Source organism: Aspergillus eucalypticola (genome assembly GCF_003184535.1).
Source record: "Aspergillus eucalypticola CBS 122712 chromosome Unknown BO83scaffold_40, whole genome shotgun sequence".
NCBI lineage: Eukaryota > Fungi > Ascomycota > Eurotiomycetes > Eurotiales > Aspergillaceae > Aspergillus > Aspergillus eucalypticola.
Window position 1 is genome coordinate 109,525 of NW_020290314.1, and position 17,519 is coordinate 127,043.

At 53.2% G+C, this 17,519-nt stretch overlaps 7 protein-coding genes across 7 annotated transcripts; 3 read left to right on the forward strand and 4 right to left on the reverse strand.

Moving 5' to 3' along the window:
- Window positions 1–581: 581 nt before the first annotated feature.
- Window positions 582–1,647, reverse strand: BO83DRAFT_393678 (TFIIIC subunit 6 family protein; the record flags this gene model as incomplete). Its single annotated transcript, XM_025532985.1, has 2 exons — window positions 582–1,448; window positions 1,528–1,647. The coding sequence occupies 2 exons, from the start codon at window positions 1,645–1,647 to the stop codon at window positions 582–584; spliced, it is 987 nt and encodes a 328-aa protein (XP_025382734.1).
- A 1,294-nt stretch (window positions 1,648–2,941) lies between these two features.
- BO83DRAFT_403500 (uncharacterized protein) lies at window positions 2,942–5,393 on the forward strand (the record flags this gene model as incomplete). The annotated part of the gene is made up of 5 exons (XM_025533626.1): window positions 2,942–3,049; window positions 3,072–4,457; window positions 4,533–4,809; window positions 4,837–4,950; window positions 5,341–5,393. 5 exons carry the CDS (start codon window positions 2,942–2,944, stop codon window positions 5,391–5,393), a joined length of 1,938 nt encoding a protein of 645 aa, XP_025382735.1.
- Window positions 5,394–5,606: 213 nt separating this feature from the next.
- BO83DRAFT_412252 (putative carboxylesterase) lies at window positions 5,607–7,906 on the reverse strand (the record flags this gene model as incomplete). The annotated part of the gene is made up of 6 exons (XM_025534393.1): window positions 7,797–7,906; window positions 7,559–7,745; window positions 7,242–7,480; window positions 6,856–7,178; window positions 6,490–6,804; window positions 5,607–6,434 (listed from the first exon to the last, which is right to left on the reverse strand). Exons 2-6 carry the CDS (start codon window positions 7,693–7,695, stop codon window positions 5,607–5,609), a joined length of 1,842 nt encoding a protein of 613 aa, XP_025382736.1. The 5' UTR covers window positions 7,696–7,745; window positions 7,797–7,906.
- A 170-nt stretch (window positions 7,907–8,076) lies between these two features.
- Window positions 8,077–9,941, forward strand: BO83DRAFT_348754 (putative integral membrane protein PTH11-like). Its single transcript, XM_025528848.1, has 6 exons — window positions 8,077–8,624; window positions 8,687–8,726; window positions 8,794–8,861; window positions 8,937–9,310; window positions 9,372–9,436; window positions 9,487–9,941. The coding sequence occupies exons 1-6, from the start codon at window positions 8,436–8,438 to the stop codon at window positions 9,921–9,923; spliced, it is 1,173 nt and encodes a 390-aa protein (XP_025382737.1). The 5' UTR covers window positions 8,077–8,435; the 3' UTR covers window positions 9,924–9,941.
- A 239-nt stretch (window positions 9,942–10,180) lies between these two features.
- On the reverse strand, window positions 10,181–10,898 carry BO83DRAFT_180126 (uncharacterized protein). Its single transcript, XM_025526468.1, has one exon. The coding sequence runs from the start codon at window positions 10,753–10,755 to the stop codon at window positions 10,393–10,395; it is 363 nt and encodes a 120-aa protein (XP_025382738.1). The 5' UTR covers window positions 10,756–10,898; the 3' UTR covers window positions 10,181–10,392.
- Window positions 10,899–10,914: 16 nt separating this feature from the next.
- On the reverse strand, window positions 10,915–15,257 carry jhd1 ([Histone H3]-lysine-36 demethylase; the record flags this gene model as incomplete). The annotated part of the gene is made up of 2 exons (XM_025527995.1): window positions 10,915–11,856; window positions 11,913–15,257. 2 exons carry the CDS (start codon window positions 15,255–15,257, stop codon window positions 10,915–10,917), a joined length of 4,287 nt encoding a protein of 1,428 aa, XP_025382739.1.
- Window positions 15,258–16,305: 1,048 nt separating this feature from the next.
- Window positions 16,306–17,081, forward strand: BO83DRAFT_432094 (putative pre-mRNA branch site protein p14; the record flags this gene model as incomplete). Its single annotated transcript, XM_025535607.1, has 5 exons — window positions 16,306–16,337; window positions 16,481–16,504; window positions 16,642–16,698; window positions 16,770–16,897; window positions 16,981–17,081. The coding sequence occupies 5 exons, from the start codon at window positions 16,306–16,308 to the stop codon at window positions 17,079–17,081; spliced, it is 342 nt and encodes a 113-aa protein (XP_025382740.1).
- Between the last annotated feature and the right edge of the window lie 438 nt (window positions 17,082–17,519).

Genomic DNA, 17,519 nt, shown 5'->3' on the forward strand with positions numbered 1-17,519 from the left:
TCGACGCTATCACATGCAGGGATTTCTCATAATAAAATCAAGATTCAGCATCATATCAAGGATGTACCTTGCAGTAAGGAAAAGAATCCGCTGACGCCATCACGCCGCAAACCGGTTCGTACGACGCGCATCAACTGCCCTATTCAGTTCGGTGGAAACTTTGCCGCGGATGATGATGATCCTGACTTAATTCCCCCATCAGTGTCGGGGCAAGCAAGCTTCTCCCGGCCCGAGTCTAAGGTCTTGTTCTGCGGTGGGACGAACGCATGTGTCGTTGAGCCTGACCTCGGTCGATCTCGGTCGGAGCATCGGATGTTCCAAGCTAAGGCACGTGACATGTCTGCTTCATGAACTATCCTATCCGATCCGAAGGTCTGGATCATCGTAGATCAATCATATTCAGAAGTACTATGATTGATCTATTCTTCAGTCAGTGTTCAGTGTGGTTTCGTATCGCGGAAGTATATTTCCACTGATAGGAAACTTTCACTCTCACGTAGCTAAGCTTAGCTTAACCCACTCAAGAGGAATAGCCAAACCAAGCCTATGGGATTAAGATTGAGATACGAAGTAGAGGGTTCTTATTGTCCCAGCTCATCATCATTCTCATCCATCTCTTCTTCTTCATCTTGTCCGCCCAACCGCGAATAAAGTCCCTCCAGCTCCGCCATGGCGTTCGCATCCCCGGATAATGCCAGCTCGTTTAACCGTTGAATCTGTGCCAGCTGTTCATCGGTACGAGCCCAACCACGTAGCCGATCCTCCAGATTCGTCATACGTTTTGTGCTGAATGTTGTCCGCACGGCGTCGGTCTCGCCTTTGCTGCGTTTAAGGCTGGCAAGGCGGTCTAAAAATCGTGCTTGATTGGTTTGCGGGGCGCTTTTGCGGATCACACCACCGCCCTGGGTGGTGGTGCTGTCGCTGGGTTGTTCTGCGGCGGCGGCAGAATCCGTGGCGTAGACGTTAGAGGATGAGCTGGATATGAGATTCGCTTTGCGACCGAGGATTTTCACGCTGTTGGCTGCGAGGAGGTCGTAGTTTGGGGTGTGGCGGAGCGGGATAACCGGACTACTACTACTAGTGAAGGAGGAGGGGTCTGCATCGTGTGGTGGTGAGGAGGATGAGTCCTCAGGACGCGCGATGAGTAGCTCGGTGCCGATTTGGTCGGCCCAGGTGCCGCTGAAAATTTGGTTCTGGTAGGAGATGATGGGGTTGGGGGTGTGGAGGCCTAGGATTTGAACACGGTCGGCGATGGAGGGGTTGTTGGAGTCCGCTTCGGTGCTGGAGACAGCAGCGTCGGGTTGGTCATCGTGATGATTCTGATTCTGATTCTGGGAAGGTGTGGATGGACTGGAGGTGGGGAGGGAGGAGGGATCTTGTGGTTGTCGGCGACGAGGGGGGCGGATGGGACCGTGGAGGGAGGTGAGGTCGAGAGTCAGATAGACAGTCTAGTGATGGTGAGATGGGGACTTGTCAGCATCACAACCAAGGCAGCGTGGTAGCTAGACTGCCAAGGTGAGGACGAACTTCTGTTTCGGTGGGATGATATTCGTATTCATATTCGGAATCATCATCGTCTTCGGGGTGGACCAGACTGGAATCAGCCAGCATAGCTGGATCCAGCATTAGGGGAGTGGGGAGGGCCATGGATGCAGCTGGCGACACAACCGTGAGCAAGCAGCTCAAGTGATATGATGATGGTAGAATTATCAAGTTGGGAGGAATGATTGGATTGATTGGCAGGGCGGCAACTAATTCGCGGCGGCGCCCGACGATCCAGACTTGGCGGTGAATCACTCCACTGCAAGCTGTTGCAGCCAGTCATCATCCTTGTTTCTTCTCATAACTTCTCGTGATTGATTGATGATTAGTAGCTAGCCAGCTACCTTAGTATGATAGAATGCAGCAGAAGAGGCAGTAGAGGCAGAAGAAGACCCTGCTGACTATCGTGTTTGTCATCTCATCAGGCATCCATGAGAGGCTGAGCTGACGGACTGAACCCTTAGACTTTACGACCCTGAGGATCCATCAATTCCCGTAATCCAATTCATCCCAGTTCCAGTCCCTTCTTTCTTTCTCTCTTCTCCATCAGCTCCAGTTTTCACCTCCAGCTCCAGTTTGACTGACGGGGTTTTTTCTCCTCTTGTCTTAGCCAGAGTGCTCTGCTGCATCCACCGCAGCTGTGAGTCCCTGCTGGATGATCGACCGGATGACTTCATCCCCTCCTTCTTGCATCATCATCACCAATTCTCCTTGTCATTCCAATCCGGTTGCAGTTGTGAACTCGGTCATTCCATCTAGATAGTACACAGTACACACAAGGCACAGTAAAAAAAAAAAAAAAACCACTAATTCAGTTTTTTTCATCATTACTCAATATTCCGACCTGAATTGATCCATCCATGATCAGTGAGTCCACCTGATTCATTCACTCAGTCAATGGCCCCTCTTTCCTTCCGTGTCTTCCGTACTTCTTTCCCCTCTCACTCTCATGCCCACTCACTCTCTCACCGTATCGCTGTTCTCCCTTTCTTCCTCTCTTTTTTTACTATGACGATCCGGCAACCGGCGGAAGCCAAACCCAAGCTGCATCCGTCGTCTTCCCATTCGAACTTGTGCCTCATCATCCATTATCTAATCCGCTTCCGTGCGAGCCGATCTATTGCTGCTGCTCCCAGCAAATTCCTGTGCTGGACTCGGCCACTCCAATGCCCGAATTTCCCTGTTCTTCCCTTCCGCCCCCTCCCCCCTTCAGCCCTAAGCATCCACTATCACATCCCGCGGCCTTTGTGGTTTGTCTGCCCTACCAATCGACCCATCATGACCAATTACTCATGGCCCTCATGGCCAATCACTACCCAATTCTGTCCCCTTCTGTACCATCATTTTGACCTTCCGAGACCCGTTCCTGCTGTTCTCGACCCTTCTCGGCTGACTGACAATGTCATCGCGCCTGCCCGCTGCTGCTTCTTATAGTGTCTCCTCCGCTTCCTTTACTTCCGGGCTCAAATGCCCGGCTCGGTCGCTTTTCTCCCTCCCTGTTGCTGCTGTCGCTGCTTCTATTGTCGCAGTCGCACTGTCATCCCTCCCCCCTCGGCTCGGATGCCTCTCGTCCTCTTGCAATTTCCCCCGAGGATTCCTCCGTGACCGATCTGGCCGACAGCCTGGTCGCTGCAGCTCCTCCCACCTCTGCTGTCCCGATTGGGAATCTGGTCACACTACCCCCGTCCACCACTTCTACTCCCGGTGATCAGTCCGGGTTAGTGGTGCTCCCCTCGTCGCGTTCCATTTCTTCCGATCTTGAAGCTTCCCCCAGCATCGTGCAGCAGATGATTCGCTCCACCAGGGTTGCCATTGTCACCCTCGCCTCATTGATCGCCTATGTCTTGATTAACAGCGCCGCGCGCGCCGTAAATCCGTCGGCTTTCATCTGGTATGCTGAGGATCATGACGAGCAGAGCTGGATTGCCTCCTCGCCGTCCTGGCTGGATCGCAAGGCCTGTCGGTGGCTCGGCATGTGCGGGACCGCCCACTTCCGCCTAGTGCGGGCCCGCTACGGCCAGCGCGAGCCCACTCTGGGACCCTGGTCGCCTGATGACGAGGCCCACTACGCCGCCTGGCGCGATGCGCAATTCAACGACTCCCAGCAGCCCGCATGGGATGAAGCCGAACGCTCGCGTCGGCAGATTCCCGAGTATGTCTTCCAATATGCGCCGTTGGTTTACTTGTCCTCGCATGAACAGTTTTGGCCGGGCGACATTGCCGAACATCTTTACCACGTCACCCCGATGCTGAACTACACCCCCATTCAGTCGGACGAGGAGCATCCGACCCTGCAGGACCTCGATCAGCTGAACGAGTGGCAAGAAGGTGAGTTCGTGTACTTGACTAGCAACGACAATGTAGAAGATCGCCCGCCATGGATCGAGGGCGAGAAGAATATTCCCGAAGATCCCGATGACGATCTTGAGCTGTCTTGGCCTGACTGGGACGGCCGGATAGACGGGCCTATTCCTGGGGACACGCCAGAGGAACGCTCCCAGTGGTATGACACAGGCCGTCTCTCATCATCGAAGGGAGAGGATGACAGTTGGTCTCCGGAAGATCTGGGGTATCTCCGCCCGGAAGACCTCGCTGACGAGGACGTCCGAACCGAGTTGCGCAAACGGTTCGGCGGCGAGCCTATTCACGTCGAAAAGACTGGCGGGCGCAGTAACGCGCCGGCAATTCTGCTGGTGATGGACAAAGGCCACGGCGTCGTAGATGCGTTCTGGTTTTATTTCTACAGCTTCAATCTGGGCAACGTAGTGCTGAACGTGCGGTTCGGGAACCACGTGGGTGACTGGGAGCACTGTCTGGTGCGATTTCACGACGGCAAGCCCAAGGCGCTTTTCTTCAGCGCGCACTCGGCGGGAGAAGCGTACAGTTACGAAGCCGTTGAAAAGATCGGCCAGCGGGTAAGTAGAGATATCAATTGCTCCCCTCCCGCACGTCCAGGGGATTCCCGACGCTAACCATGGATCCCTGTCAAGCCCGTGATTTACTCCGCCATGGGCACCCATGCCATGTATGCCACCCCAGGCATCCATGCCTACATCCTGCCCTGGGGCTTGTTGCACGACCAAACCGACCGCGGGCCCCTGTGGGACCCTCTTCTGAATGCCCACGCCTATACGTACGATTATGATAGTGATAATCTTCGTGCATCCACTGCCACGCCAAGTGCCCCTATCGAGTGGTTCTACTTCAACGGCCATTGGGGCGACAAGTTCTATCCGCTAGGCGACCAGCGACAGTATCGATTCGCCGGTCAGTATCATTATGTCAACGGCCCAGTGGGACCGCGGTTCAAGCACCTCAACCGCCACAAGGTCTGTCAGCAGCGGGACGAGGAAGTCTGCGTCATCAAGAACTATATCGGAGAAGAAAAGCGGGCTAAACGCTGGGCGGGTACTCGGCCTGCACATGAGAAAGAACATGACTAGACGGGATCTCCCCTTGCCGTTTGGCAGACCCCAGCCGTGGCACAATCATGAGGTATTATTCTCATGTCAGTTGCTGGCATTCTAGCACTCCCTGCTGGTTGGAACCTATTCCTACTATATCCCTACCTTTTTCCAGGTTGCCCCTCGTATTGATAACCTATTATTTGCGCGCATTTGTTTATTCCGGTGTTATCTCATGTGGATATACCCTGGCGTTTTCCTTTATTTTTACATCTCCTTGGTCGACTGCATAGACCACTGGCGCATGTTGGGGCTAGTTTCCCCCTCAAACCCACGATGGACGAGTTAAACGACCCTACCTTATATCCTTACGCTACTATACATCTCATGACAGTTTTGGACACGGACCAGGAGCCGTTTGATGGCGTTCTGGTAGTTTGCATTTAATTCGGATGATTTACGGTCAGATACGAGGTGTCTAGCGATACGAATAGATGATTGGTTATAACCTCCGCTCCACATGGTTTAGTACTTCCACAATGAATGAGTATCTCTACTCTTGAATGACTATCTATATACACTCTATCTCTAGTCTATATGCGCGTTGTCTCTAGAAACCTTCTCTCCTGGAGACAATCCCCTCAAGACATAAGTATCCAACTATTGAGGCACACTCTCCGAAACCTCCCTCCAAAAGTCACACCTAGCCCCTCTCCCTCCCTCCCAAGCAGACGAATTAACCAACCGGAAATGATTCACAACGCCATCCCCCTCCCGAATCCAATACGACAAATTCGACGTCACCAAATCATGAACCAAATATCCCCCCGTGGTATTCAAATCCATCATAACCGGGAACTCGGGCGAATAACTCGGCCAATCAAGCATCCTCGTCCCATTTTTACCATAACCCTTCTTACGACCACCACCCACAACAGGAACCGATGCATTCGCCTTCCCAGCCGTGGCATCTTCCATCGAAATCACCGGACTATCAGCCATAATAAACTGGCCCCACATCTTCTGGAAGGCGGTTCTGAATCCCTTATCGGGCCAGGTAGCGTCCGCGCTGAAGTACGCGGAGAGATCGGCGCCGTGGTACGCGGGTGTTACGGAGTATTGATATTTCCAGGCTTGACGAGGGGGTCTGGGATCGGAGCAGGAAAGGGTGTCGTCTTCTTGGCTGAAGGCGTCGGCGAGCCATTGCGCGGGACAGGCAAAGGTGGTTTCGGCGAAGATGTTGAATACCGTTTGTTGCAGGCCGGTTGCCATCTCGGATTGGTTGATGGCTGTTGGGCCGCTGGTGCCGAGGGTGTCGTAGCGGGGGCTGTTGTCGGTAGTTTGGCTGGTGGAGGTTTGGTAGACTTCGTTGAGGAGGGCGATGTCGGAGGAGGTGAAGAGGGGGAAGGTGGATGAGATGTAGGAGTTGAAGGCTGGGCGGCTGACGACGTTGGGGTTGCTTAGGGGGACGCCGTCGTTGGCGTTGTTCTGTGGTTGATTGTTAGTGAGTGTTGAGGGACTGAGGAGGATGGAGGGTGCATACGCCGATGAGAATGCGTTTGCCGCTCACTTTGCCTTGAGCGAGCTGCACAGAGGGCCGTTCTTGGATCAGCTCGCCGTCGATGACTGGGAGGAAAGCCCAGGTGCCGAATAGTCCGGACGTGGAGACAGTGGCGCTGGCATTCTGCAGGAGGGTGCTGGGAGCTGCTACTAGGCAGTCAAAGGTCGTTGCGTAGTTCTTGATTGCTGTGGAGTTCAATCCGCAGCCGGCCAGTTCAGCAAAGTTTTTATAGTACTGCTCTGGCACTTTATCGTGGTAGTTGAAGATTGGGGGTGAGTAGGCGCTCGCGGCGATGATCTATGCAATGACTGTCAGTCAATTTCGAGGTGGAAAATGGGAGAGACGGACGTTGTTGAAGAGGTTGAACTCCTGGCCCCCGTATGCGAGCGCATGCAGCATGACTGCCCCGGCGCCTGAAGACTCCCCGCCAATGGTCACACGCTCAGGATCACCGCCGAATTTGTCAATGTGCTCCTGTACCCATTCGATGGCAAAGCGTTGGTCTAGAAGACCGGCGTTTGTTACGCCATGTTCCTTGACTTCGTCGGAGGAGAGGAAACCAAAGGCTCCCAGACGGTACTGGATTTCCACGGTGATGAACCCGTTGTTGTTGGTGTTCATCATTGGGCTGGGGTCATAGGTCGCACCAAAGAGCCCATAGCCACCACCGTCTGTCGATCGATCGTTGAAGTTAGCTAAGATACATGGTGCTACATAGGTGTTTGAAGACTTACGGATCCATAACAGAACGGGCAGGTCCGTTGCGTTCGGAGGAGCATAGACATTCAGGTATAGACAGTCTTCATCGCCAGGCCCCGAGTTGAAGCCGTAGATGTATGGTGTCTTAGCCGCCCCGGATTGAGGACAGACAGGAGGCTGGTCCACTGCTAATGTGATCTGGCTGTTGTTCTGCAATGGAGGTGCAGGCGCCTGCCAACGCCGTTTACCCACCGGAGGAGCTGCATACCGGATACTGGATGATAGATCAGGTCATGTCCACAGCATATAATATCTTTCTCTTGGTCAATGGGGCGTGTTTCAGACATCATACCTCTTCCACACATTCAAGTCATAAGTGGAACTATAAGAACCCTGATAGGTCGCGTATCCCAGATCAACGATTGGGGGCTGGCTGGCGCGGGAGAGCGCCGCGCTGGCCGCGAGCAGCAAGCAGTATCCGGGCTTCATCTTCACCAGAAACCGTCAGATGAAAGAGTCGTTTCACCGAATCGGGCTCCCTGCAGAACAACAGTTAATTTTGAAAAAGAGGCAGGGATGGGTAGTCCTACTAACGGCAATTAAGCGGCAGGGCGTCCGAGCCCAGATCCAGCTCAGGGGCAAGCTTTTTAGCGCATGTTGCAGAGCAGTGAGGTACTGGGTCAGCACTTGATACTAGTTGGGATAGTATGGAGCGGTGGGATGCAGGCGAGCAGCAGAGCGGATTCCTAGTGGATCGCAATCAATTTGGGCGGCCGCCATTCGATCACGGGGTAGGCACGTGTGGGCGGTCCAATGCTTCGTTCTGCACCGGCCATCGATCTTAGTCCCCAACTACCTCGCCGGTTCTTCCTACTGGGCATCGTCTGCTAGCTAGCTGGCTAGTTAGTTATCTCACTGCCTGAAGGATGAGTCGCTCAATCTCCGATACTTAGCGTGGGGCCAAAACCGCAATTAGAGCGCCTCGTCTATCCTTCGTGCTCCCTTGGCTGCAGCCATCTCGCACAAACTGGGCTGACAGCCGACGGAATGACCTGGTCAGGCTGTCAGCATGAAGAATTGAAGACACAGAGGACGAGGGGTCTGCCAGACCCACCGTAAGCAGGCCAGCACCTCCTACAAAACACAATGGGAAGCACCTGCAGAATTCTGCTGCTGATGCGGCTGCTGCTGCAATACAGCCCGATGGTTAGATGCTGTAGCCATCCAAAATGAGCTCTGCAGGAGCGAACTATTCAGCGGCATACCTGGCACAGTCGCGTGTGACCGAGGTGGCTGTGGCATACTCGGTCCCTATCCCCGTTGAGATCCTGACTACAGTATGGCGACTCTGGATCAAACTGCGGCCATCCTCGGAGCATGGCTTGACCTTTGACGACTACGTGATGATCTGGGCTACGGTGAGCGATCTAACAGTTGATTGTATTTAAGGGCACATCCTGACTCGAATGTCTCCATATAGATCATTGGTGTTGGCGTCTGCGTCAGTGGATTGGTTTACGGTGCGCTTAACCGGCCCGTTCCGTGGACATCTCTGGATCGTGTATTAACCACTATCCACCTCGACAGGTCCTCCCTATGGTTTTGGACGACATGTCGCCGCCTTGCCAGACAAGGAAGTCGAAACATTTATGATGGTACGAAGGAGTTAACCAAGTCAACTCGACATCCACCTTCCTTCATATGACTGACGGATTCGGACCCGATGGTAGGGCGACTACATCTTCAGTCACTTCTACGATGTTGCCATCGCCAGCACAAAGCTCTCCGTGCTGGCATTATATTATCGCATTTTCGTCACACCGAGATTCCGACTGGTCGTTATCCTAACCGTGGTATGGGTGATCCTATGGCTCATGACCATGGAAATTGTCCTAGGGCTGGAGTGCCGGCCGATCGCAAAGTTCTGGAACTCGAGCGTTGAAGGGACATGCTTCAACCTCGTTGCCTTCAGCTACTTCACCAACATTGCGAACCTCGTCACCGACATCTGGATCTTCCTCCTCCCCCTACCCGTCATCCTACGCCTCCAGATCACAAAGAACAAGAAGATTGGCCTCAGCCTGCTCTTCTCCGTCGGCTTAGCGTACGTACTCAACCACTACCTTATAGTATCTAGCACCCCTAAATAGCTAACATACACCCAGAACCTGCGCCATCAGCGCAGCCCGACTAACCGTCGTCGTCACCCAAGGTTCCTCCGACTACACCTGTAAGCCAAACCATCCCCTCCCCCCGACCAACCTACTGACTTCAACACAGGGGCCGGCGTCCCCCTGGGCATCCTCTCTGCCTGGGAACCCCTCGGCGGCATCCTCTGCGCCAACCTCCCCGTAATTTACAAGTCACTGGCTGCCGGATTCCGCAGCATAAAGGGCACACTCCTCACTCACGGCTCACGAAGCGCCCACGCCTCCTCCACCCAGCGCCAAACAAAGTCCAGCGCCCATCACCATCACAATACCTGGCTCCAGCTGAATAATGGCAGCGGGGCCGGGAATAGTTATCGCTCTGAGATCTTGGCTTTGAAAAGCATGGACGATGACGATGATGATACGGAGATGCAGCCCGTGCCGGGGATGAATACGATTATGGTTGAGAGGCAGTTTGAGCAGGAAGTGGTTGATCGGCATCATGACCCTCACCATAGTCATCATGATGGGAGAGAGGGGGATGAAGAGCCCTTGAGAGGGAAATAGTGATGCATTTTATCTTTGAATATATGTATGCACTGATATAGTCTAATATGACTTCTTTCTTTATTTTCGGTCTTGTAGCCTAAATATATGTGGAGAGGCCATGTCTGTTACAACCGAGTTTACTCTAACCCTAGTACTACTAGTGAGCCCCTTTATTCTTCTGTCTACGTGTATATCTATCACGAAAGGGGAGATGATAGCACGATTGAAGTTAGGGCTATAACATAAACTACCACCCAGTACGAATCCAAAAGAAATTGATAGATATAAGTACTATTCAGCGAAATTACAACAAAGAGGCAGCTAGTACGATAGACATACACAAGATCCAGAGATTAGGAAATAGATCAGGCACCGCAGCAGCTAGCTAGTACCTGGAGAGAAAAAAAAAACCAAGCAGGAATAGCCAAAACGGAAATATGAAAGAAAGAAATACGGGGCAGAGGCAGAAGTAAACGCTGAAGCAGAGCTAGGTATACTGGTATAATAATGGAAGAATACTGCAAACGGATGATGAAAAGGAACGATGAGAAGAGGTAGAATGATGTGACTTGACCCCGGGGTCGGGAGCCAGTGTTAGAAATGAAATTGATATCGAATGAAAATCAGAAAAGGATAAGGAAATGGGAATCCCAGGAAAGGAACGAACAGACCGATCTGGTCGAAAACTCCCCAACCGCCACATAGATAACGCCAGGTACAGAAAGGGAAATAAGAAAATAGACACATCCCAATACGTAGAAACAAAAGCCGGCCGAATAACGAGACGCCAAAAGGGAATCACAATAATCAAGGGCCAAAGCATATCGATGGACCAAGCCAAACCGATCATCTCCAGCAGACTCCCATCCCTACCAAACTCCACATCCCAGGAAACACTGCCAATCGATCGAATCCGATCGTCTCAAACCTAATTTCTCCGGTTGCCCGATCTAGGTGGTCTAAAATGGTGAAAAAAAAATGAAACTTATCCGCTGCTGCCTTCTCGCCCTCACACTCGCGTAGATCTCTTGCGTAGCCCAAACTCGGCTTCTTGCAGTTCACGGATCAAGCGGAGGCTTTCAGCATCTGGCTCCTCGTCCGCGACCCGCTTAGAGTTCTTGCCCGGCTGCCCGGGTGATGTTGACGTCGCAGCATGCCGGTCACCTTTCTTCTCGTCTGTCGCCCAGAAACTCTTCTTCGCATGCGAGGATGAGGAGGGGCGTGATGCCGACTTTTTGGATCCTGAAGAAGGACCTGGAGTGGATTTTCGCACACCACCGCTTGACCCACCAAACGAAGAACGACGAGCTGTGGGAGTATGGGTCGTCCCCTTGGTCGGCTTGGAAACATGTGTCTCGGGCATGTAGCGGTCGACTTGGCGCGGCTGGCGCGAGGAGTGCCGGGAACTTGAGGTTGGTGTGTGCAGGACTACCACATGATCCCCTTCTCCATCTGCCTGCTCCTGAGGAACGTCGGTCTCGTCGGCCAGTGAGGTCGGTGGTGATACAAGGGTGGCAGTAGGCTTAGAAACGGGCGCAGAATTTATTTCCTTAGCATCGACCGTGTCAGTCTGGAACGTAGGCGGTGATGCGTAGGAGGTTGGCCCCAATGGTGCTTCCTTTTCCCCAACAGTCATACCGGACTGCCGATTTGCGTCTTTATCAACCAGCGGCGCATCCGAGAACGGCGCATGGAGATCCAGGGCTGCATGATCATGATCGGGCATGTGGGTATCTTGCATCCCCAGCGCACCAACTTCACGGCTGTTGCTGAGATGTGCCGGTCTCGACGTAGGGGACGTGCTCTCCTGCTTCATCCGTTTGTGAATCATTGGCCCAGTTCCTTCTTCATTGATACGGGGCCGTTTGGCAGAAGCAGCAGCGCGCGGCTTTGCTCGTTCTTGCGCCTTGACAGGGTCAATACGGCCGTACTCATCGTGGATACACCGACGCTGTTTTCAGTTAGTAATAAAACTGAGTAAGATAGAATTTCAAGAACAACACGAACCTTGCTCTTCCGGCAATCGTCGCAGGCCTTGCTGCGGCCCTTCTTTCCGGTGTTGGCGCCTTCAGGACTGACATCGTTGAGTCCGAGTCCATTGACCGGTGCACGCGGCGTACCCAGAATGGCCGAGTTGAACTTGGCAGCGACTTCAAACCGGTCCGGATTCCTGCCACTTCCATTGTCTTGAAAGCCTGCTTCCGATGCAATAGCGGCAAGTGAATTCAGCGCAGACGCTGCGTCGTGTGCCAACGAATGGTTGCTGGGACCAAAAGCGGTCACTGCCGTTGACTTGCTGGAGATACCGTCGTTATGTTCATCCTTGTGGTGACATCGGATCCTTCGTTTGCGACAGGCATCGCAGGCAACGCGCTTAGGGCCCAGTCCGGAGCCACGGGGTGCAGCGCGCGATTTGGGAGCAGGCTCTTCTTTGATACCACTGCTTGACGGGCCGTCTGGCATAGCAGCCCCGGCATTCAGCGGACCACTACTATTGCTCAGTTCGGTTGCTGGATCATGAGCCGGCTCGGGAAGCCTCTGTACAGCCTGGCGTTCGGCGTACGTGCGCTGGCTCTCAGCATTACGCTCTGACCGACGGCTGGGCCTTCCGGCAGGCTTCTTCTCCGCGAGACTGAGCTTCGCATTGCTTTCAGCCACGCCAGGGCGGGTCCAATACGGTGCCCTCTCATTGCCACGCTTCCAGGCGACCCAGATGCCAAATTTCCTCACGGCATCGATTGGCTCCCCGGACATCTTGGGTATCGAGCGTTTGACCGCATTTCTAGTATCCATCGTCACGCCCTCCGTCAGATAGGCGCCAGCAATGAGGGCAGTGTGATAAAGGTATTTTGCAAGATCTGGTAGCCCTTCCAGTTCCGCCTGAGAATAGAAGCGCGAGTTGTGATAAGGTGAGCCGGCAGGCGCATTGTTCGTCCGTTCGCCGAATTCGTAGTAAATTGGATACGCACGGTGGAAGCGGTAGTTCTCGTCCTGTGCGAAGGCGTCAAGAACGCTTTGCGGTAGCGGGTCATCTTCGAGATATCGCAACGCGGTATACCATTGGATCTTCTGGAAGAACGGGTACCTGAACTTCCTTGGCACCTTGGTATCCTTCTCAATCTGCGCGATCTTGATCTGCATCCCGTAATTCAGCCTCGTAAGGAAATTTCCGCCGATGACAAGACTGTTCTCCGGAGTCCAGACGGCATGGATCCAGCCCGAGGGGATCAGCATCGTATCGCCTTCAGACAGATCCACGCGATAGCATTCCTTGGTCTGGTCCCCAAGAAAGGTGGAATCCTGCGCAGGAGAATTGCACCACTCCTCATACTTCTTCAGGTGTTTGTCCTTCGGCGGGATGAAGAAGAAGGTTTTCTTGCCTTTCAGAATATGGTAGTATACTGAGGACCCTCCAAAGTCGATGTGGAAATCGGTATAGCAGTCGGCAACAGACATCAAGACGTAGAATTGAACTTTCGGGCAGTCACCGACGGCCTTCTGTTCTTCAGGCCAGACAGAGTCCTGAAGGTCAAGATCCCGGACAACCTTTGGCCGACGAATAAGCTTGCCCAATGGGCTCTGTGAGACTTCCAAACTGATGACATTTCGGACAACCTTGTCGCCGGTACTCTCGTAGTATTCCGCCCATTTCTGCATTGTCCACCTCTTGTCTTCGTTCTGTTGCGATTTGACATCAATGACCTCCACTCTTTCTTCCGGTCCGTAAAGCTCCGCAACTCTTCGAACGGTGAGGCCTTCAGGTATCACCATGTCCAACTGGTCCTGGCCGCAATCTATCACTTGCTCATAGCCTTCCTCTTGCTCAGCAACATGATCCAGCAATTCGTCAAACATCTCTTGCGTAGGCGCTTCTTGTACTAGAGCGTCAAACTCGGAATCACTAATAGAAACGGACTCGCGAGTGTTCCACTCCGCAGGAATGACAATCGGTTCCGTCATGCCATTGCCTCGCTCGAAATATTCGGCAGTGACCAGCTCAGGACGCATTCGTGGGAAGTTTTCGGGGAGGAATTGGATTTTGCCCTGTCGGATGGGTTCAATGTAGTGGTGTTCGAGAGAGTCCGTTGCGGCCTTGACCAGCCCTTGGTTGAGGCCGGCATAATCAATAGCTGTGCGAGCCCGAGAGGATTTGCGCACGAAAGTAGTCTGTCCATAAATAGGACGGCATTCTCGACAGATAAATTTGTCCACCGTTCGGAGTTCACGGTCACTCTTGAATCCAGCACAAACAATATGAAACCACCGTTTACAACCATCGCAGCTGATCCATGTCACGTCGCCTTGCTCGCCAGTGTCCATCGGAATCCGCACAAGGTTGCAAGCCGCGCAGCTAGCCTGGTTAGACTCCTCCGCTTCATCGTCAATCTTGGAGGAATGCTCTATCGGCATTTGCGCGGCGTGTGTGGTGTGCATTGAATGTTGTGCCTGTGTCTCGCTCGGTCTACCATTTATGGTGAACTTCGTGGGGGGATAGTCGTTTTCAGCGTCCCCTTCCTCCTGCCAGAGAATTGGTGGAAGAGTAGAGGAGCTTGTATTGGGTCGCACGCCATGAATGACCGGGCGTGATATGGCAGCTGAACCGTCGGACTGTGACCTCAGCCGAGACGGCATGTTGTTGGGCCCGGGTGCACTGTATGCATATTTTTCGTCGTTGAACCTCCAGCTCGCGCCGCCCGAATCCGCCGTGACATGATGCTTTTGTTCGTCCCCATAATGATAAAACGACTCGTCGATGCTGACACGCTTTGCGGAATGCGAGGGAGGATGAAAGTTCGTGGGCCGGGCCAGATTCAGCAAAAGCTCTGCATCCGTCTTCATGCTATCAAACAACGAAGCAGAATTTGCATCCGACACGGCCACTGTCCGGTGCTGGGTGTAAGGAGAGGGATCCTTTTCCGACCGCGGACGCTTATTTGGGCGTTCTGTGGATTCGATGGGCTCGGAGGGGAATAGCGACATGGCGGGTGTGGAGTTTTGAGAAGGAGGTCGGTAGGAAAGAGGTGCGAAGGTCGGGCTCGTCGCTAAGGCGATCGTTGCGAGAGCGTCGATGGTAGAACCGGAGCGGCCATGGCTAGAGCGATGAGAAGCTGTCTCATCAGCATGATGATGATGATGATGATGATGATGATGATGATTTGTAGGATTGTGAGGTAGGAAGTGGTCGCGATCGGAGGTAGCAACCCGGGAGACGTTGCGGTCGACCCATGATGCACGGAGGTCGGAGGTCGAGCAAGGCGAGATAGGCTCGACGGCGCGTCGCGGCGGCGAGGGAGTGCGATACCGCGGCGGTCGGCTCCCAAGGTGATTCAAGAAGGATGTAGCAGTGATCATCGTGTGATCTGAGGATGAAATCGGAGGGAAAGGAAAGAAAGAAAAGAGCCCGGAGGAGGAAACAGGCGTGCTTGCGGCAGACGGGTGCAAAGCGGGGATGTTCGACCACACGGGCTAAAGAGAGGCCACCGCAGGCAAAAAGAGAGTCATTCCTGGCAGACTGAAGAGCGCACAGTGAACAATGAGATGAAAGGTAAATCAGAAGGGAAACCGAGGAGATGGTGGGGTGGTGGAAGGAGAGGGTGACGGAGGAGAGTCGCACGGCGGAGAGGTTGAGGGGGGGAAGTTGAGAGAGTCTCTGCCGACTGGGAGTTCAATCGAGAGCGGCGGGAAGAGAGAGCCCCGAGTATGCACCGCGGCGGGTGCGGGCGAAAAAAGAAACGTCTTAGACGGGTCAATCAAGGTTCAAGAGAATATGATGAAGAATACAGGAGAACAAGCGATTGAAGAATGCGCCAGAAAATAACAGATTGGGAGGATGGGCTTTGCACCGGAACAGAGCAGGAGGAGGTGCGAGGCTTTGCTTGGACGGCCGGTCGAAGGAAGGCAAAGCGGGCGCGCCGCCAGTCTGCCTCAGGCCGACACTCCCTATCCTATCCTATCGTTTGCGGCGAGCAGCCCGGAGAGCAGCACTACTACTTGCAGTTCGAAGTATACCAAGGGGGTTTTTCCACCTTCATAGCCCAATTTTTCAGATAAAATATTAGGAGCGGAGTAACCCTATATCTCTAGATTATTCTCTTCAACTCCGACAGTTCCATCTACACCCCGACGTCGTCCGTCGGCCTCAATGCCTCGGACTTGTTGTCGTCTTGTCTCGAACCATCGAACCAACAAAGTGAGGCTCCTCCCAGCCACTAGTCCCAATCAGGAAAGGCAGGCTCCCTTCCGAACCTCGTGCTTGTCGCGGATATTGCTTCCCTCTCTCCTCCTCCTCTTCCTCTCTCTTCCCTCGCTATACACCTTTCATTCCAGGCCCTCTGGGTATCTGATTCATCTTCAACCTCCCCCGACCCCATTTTTAGGACCTATACTGTCCCACCCGAGAATGAGCCGGAAGCTCGCCCCCGAAGCCAATCGGTAAGTTCTGCTCGCCGAATCTTGCCCCTCTTCGGTCGCCCGCCATCATTCAATGCCGGGCATTTGTTCTGCATGCTGTTGGATGGCAAACATGCGTGCCGAACGAGTATTATATCTGACGCATCGATGCTGACTGGTTTCAGGATTCTCTTTGTAAAGAACCTCAAGTACGTCGATGATTTCCCACGGTTTACTTCTCGATTCGCAACCCAATCGTCGCATACCTATCGACCGACAGCCATCAGGCGAAAGGCGCCCCATCTTGTTCTAGAAAGCGAGAGCTAACCTGATTGTCTCCTTACAGCTACAACGTCACAGCTGAGCAACTCTTTGACCTCTTCGGCAAATTTGGTCCCATCCGGTAAATTTGCGCATGACTCACGTTCAGCCCATTTCTTGGTCATTCAAGGCTAATTGTTTCTGTTCTTAAAGCCAAATACGTCAGGGAATTGCCAACAACTCGAAGGGCACGGCCTTTGTGGTTTACGAAGACGTTCATGACGCCAAACAGGCATGCGATAAGCTCAATGGATTCAACTTCCAGAACAGATACCTCGTCGGTATGTCATCCCGTGCCAGGGGAAGATGAAGCAGAGAAATTATGCGGACAATTCGATTGGCTGACATTTGTTTTCTGTCCTAGTTCTATATCACCAGCCCGAGAAAATGCTTAGGTCGAAAGAGGACTTGGCGGAAAGGCAAGAGAATTTGGAGCGTCTCAAACAGCAACATGGGATAGAATGATGTGATGATTGCTTTTGCTCGCTTTCTCTGCATGCCCTTTGCCGGCATCTGGCTGCGTATTATCCTGGGTTGGTCGTGGGGTTTCTGGCGTTTTTCTCTCCTATGGGTTTGATGGCTCTTATTCATTCATGGGTATGAAAGGGTTGCCGGCGGGTTGAATGACACCCTGGCTTTTGTTCAGGAGAATGATACAGAATGGGTTATTTCAGACCAGGGTCGGTGCTAGCTGCACGGGCTCTAAGGTTACCAATATAATCATTTCGATCGCCGGCCACCTTTTGGCTGTTGCGGCACCCCCCTCTGAGATTACTGCTTACTACAGGAGTTTTGACTTGTCTTGCTACAAAGTATGTTCAAAATGACCCCTATCAATGGGGGGAACTGGCCCAGCGCACTGCAGAGACCACGTCAGTCGTAGAAGTGGGCAGGTATCTGACG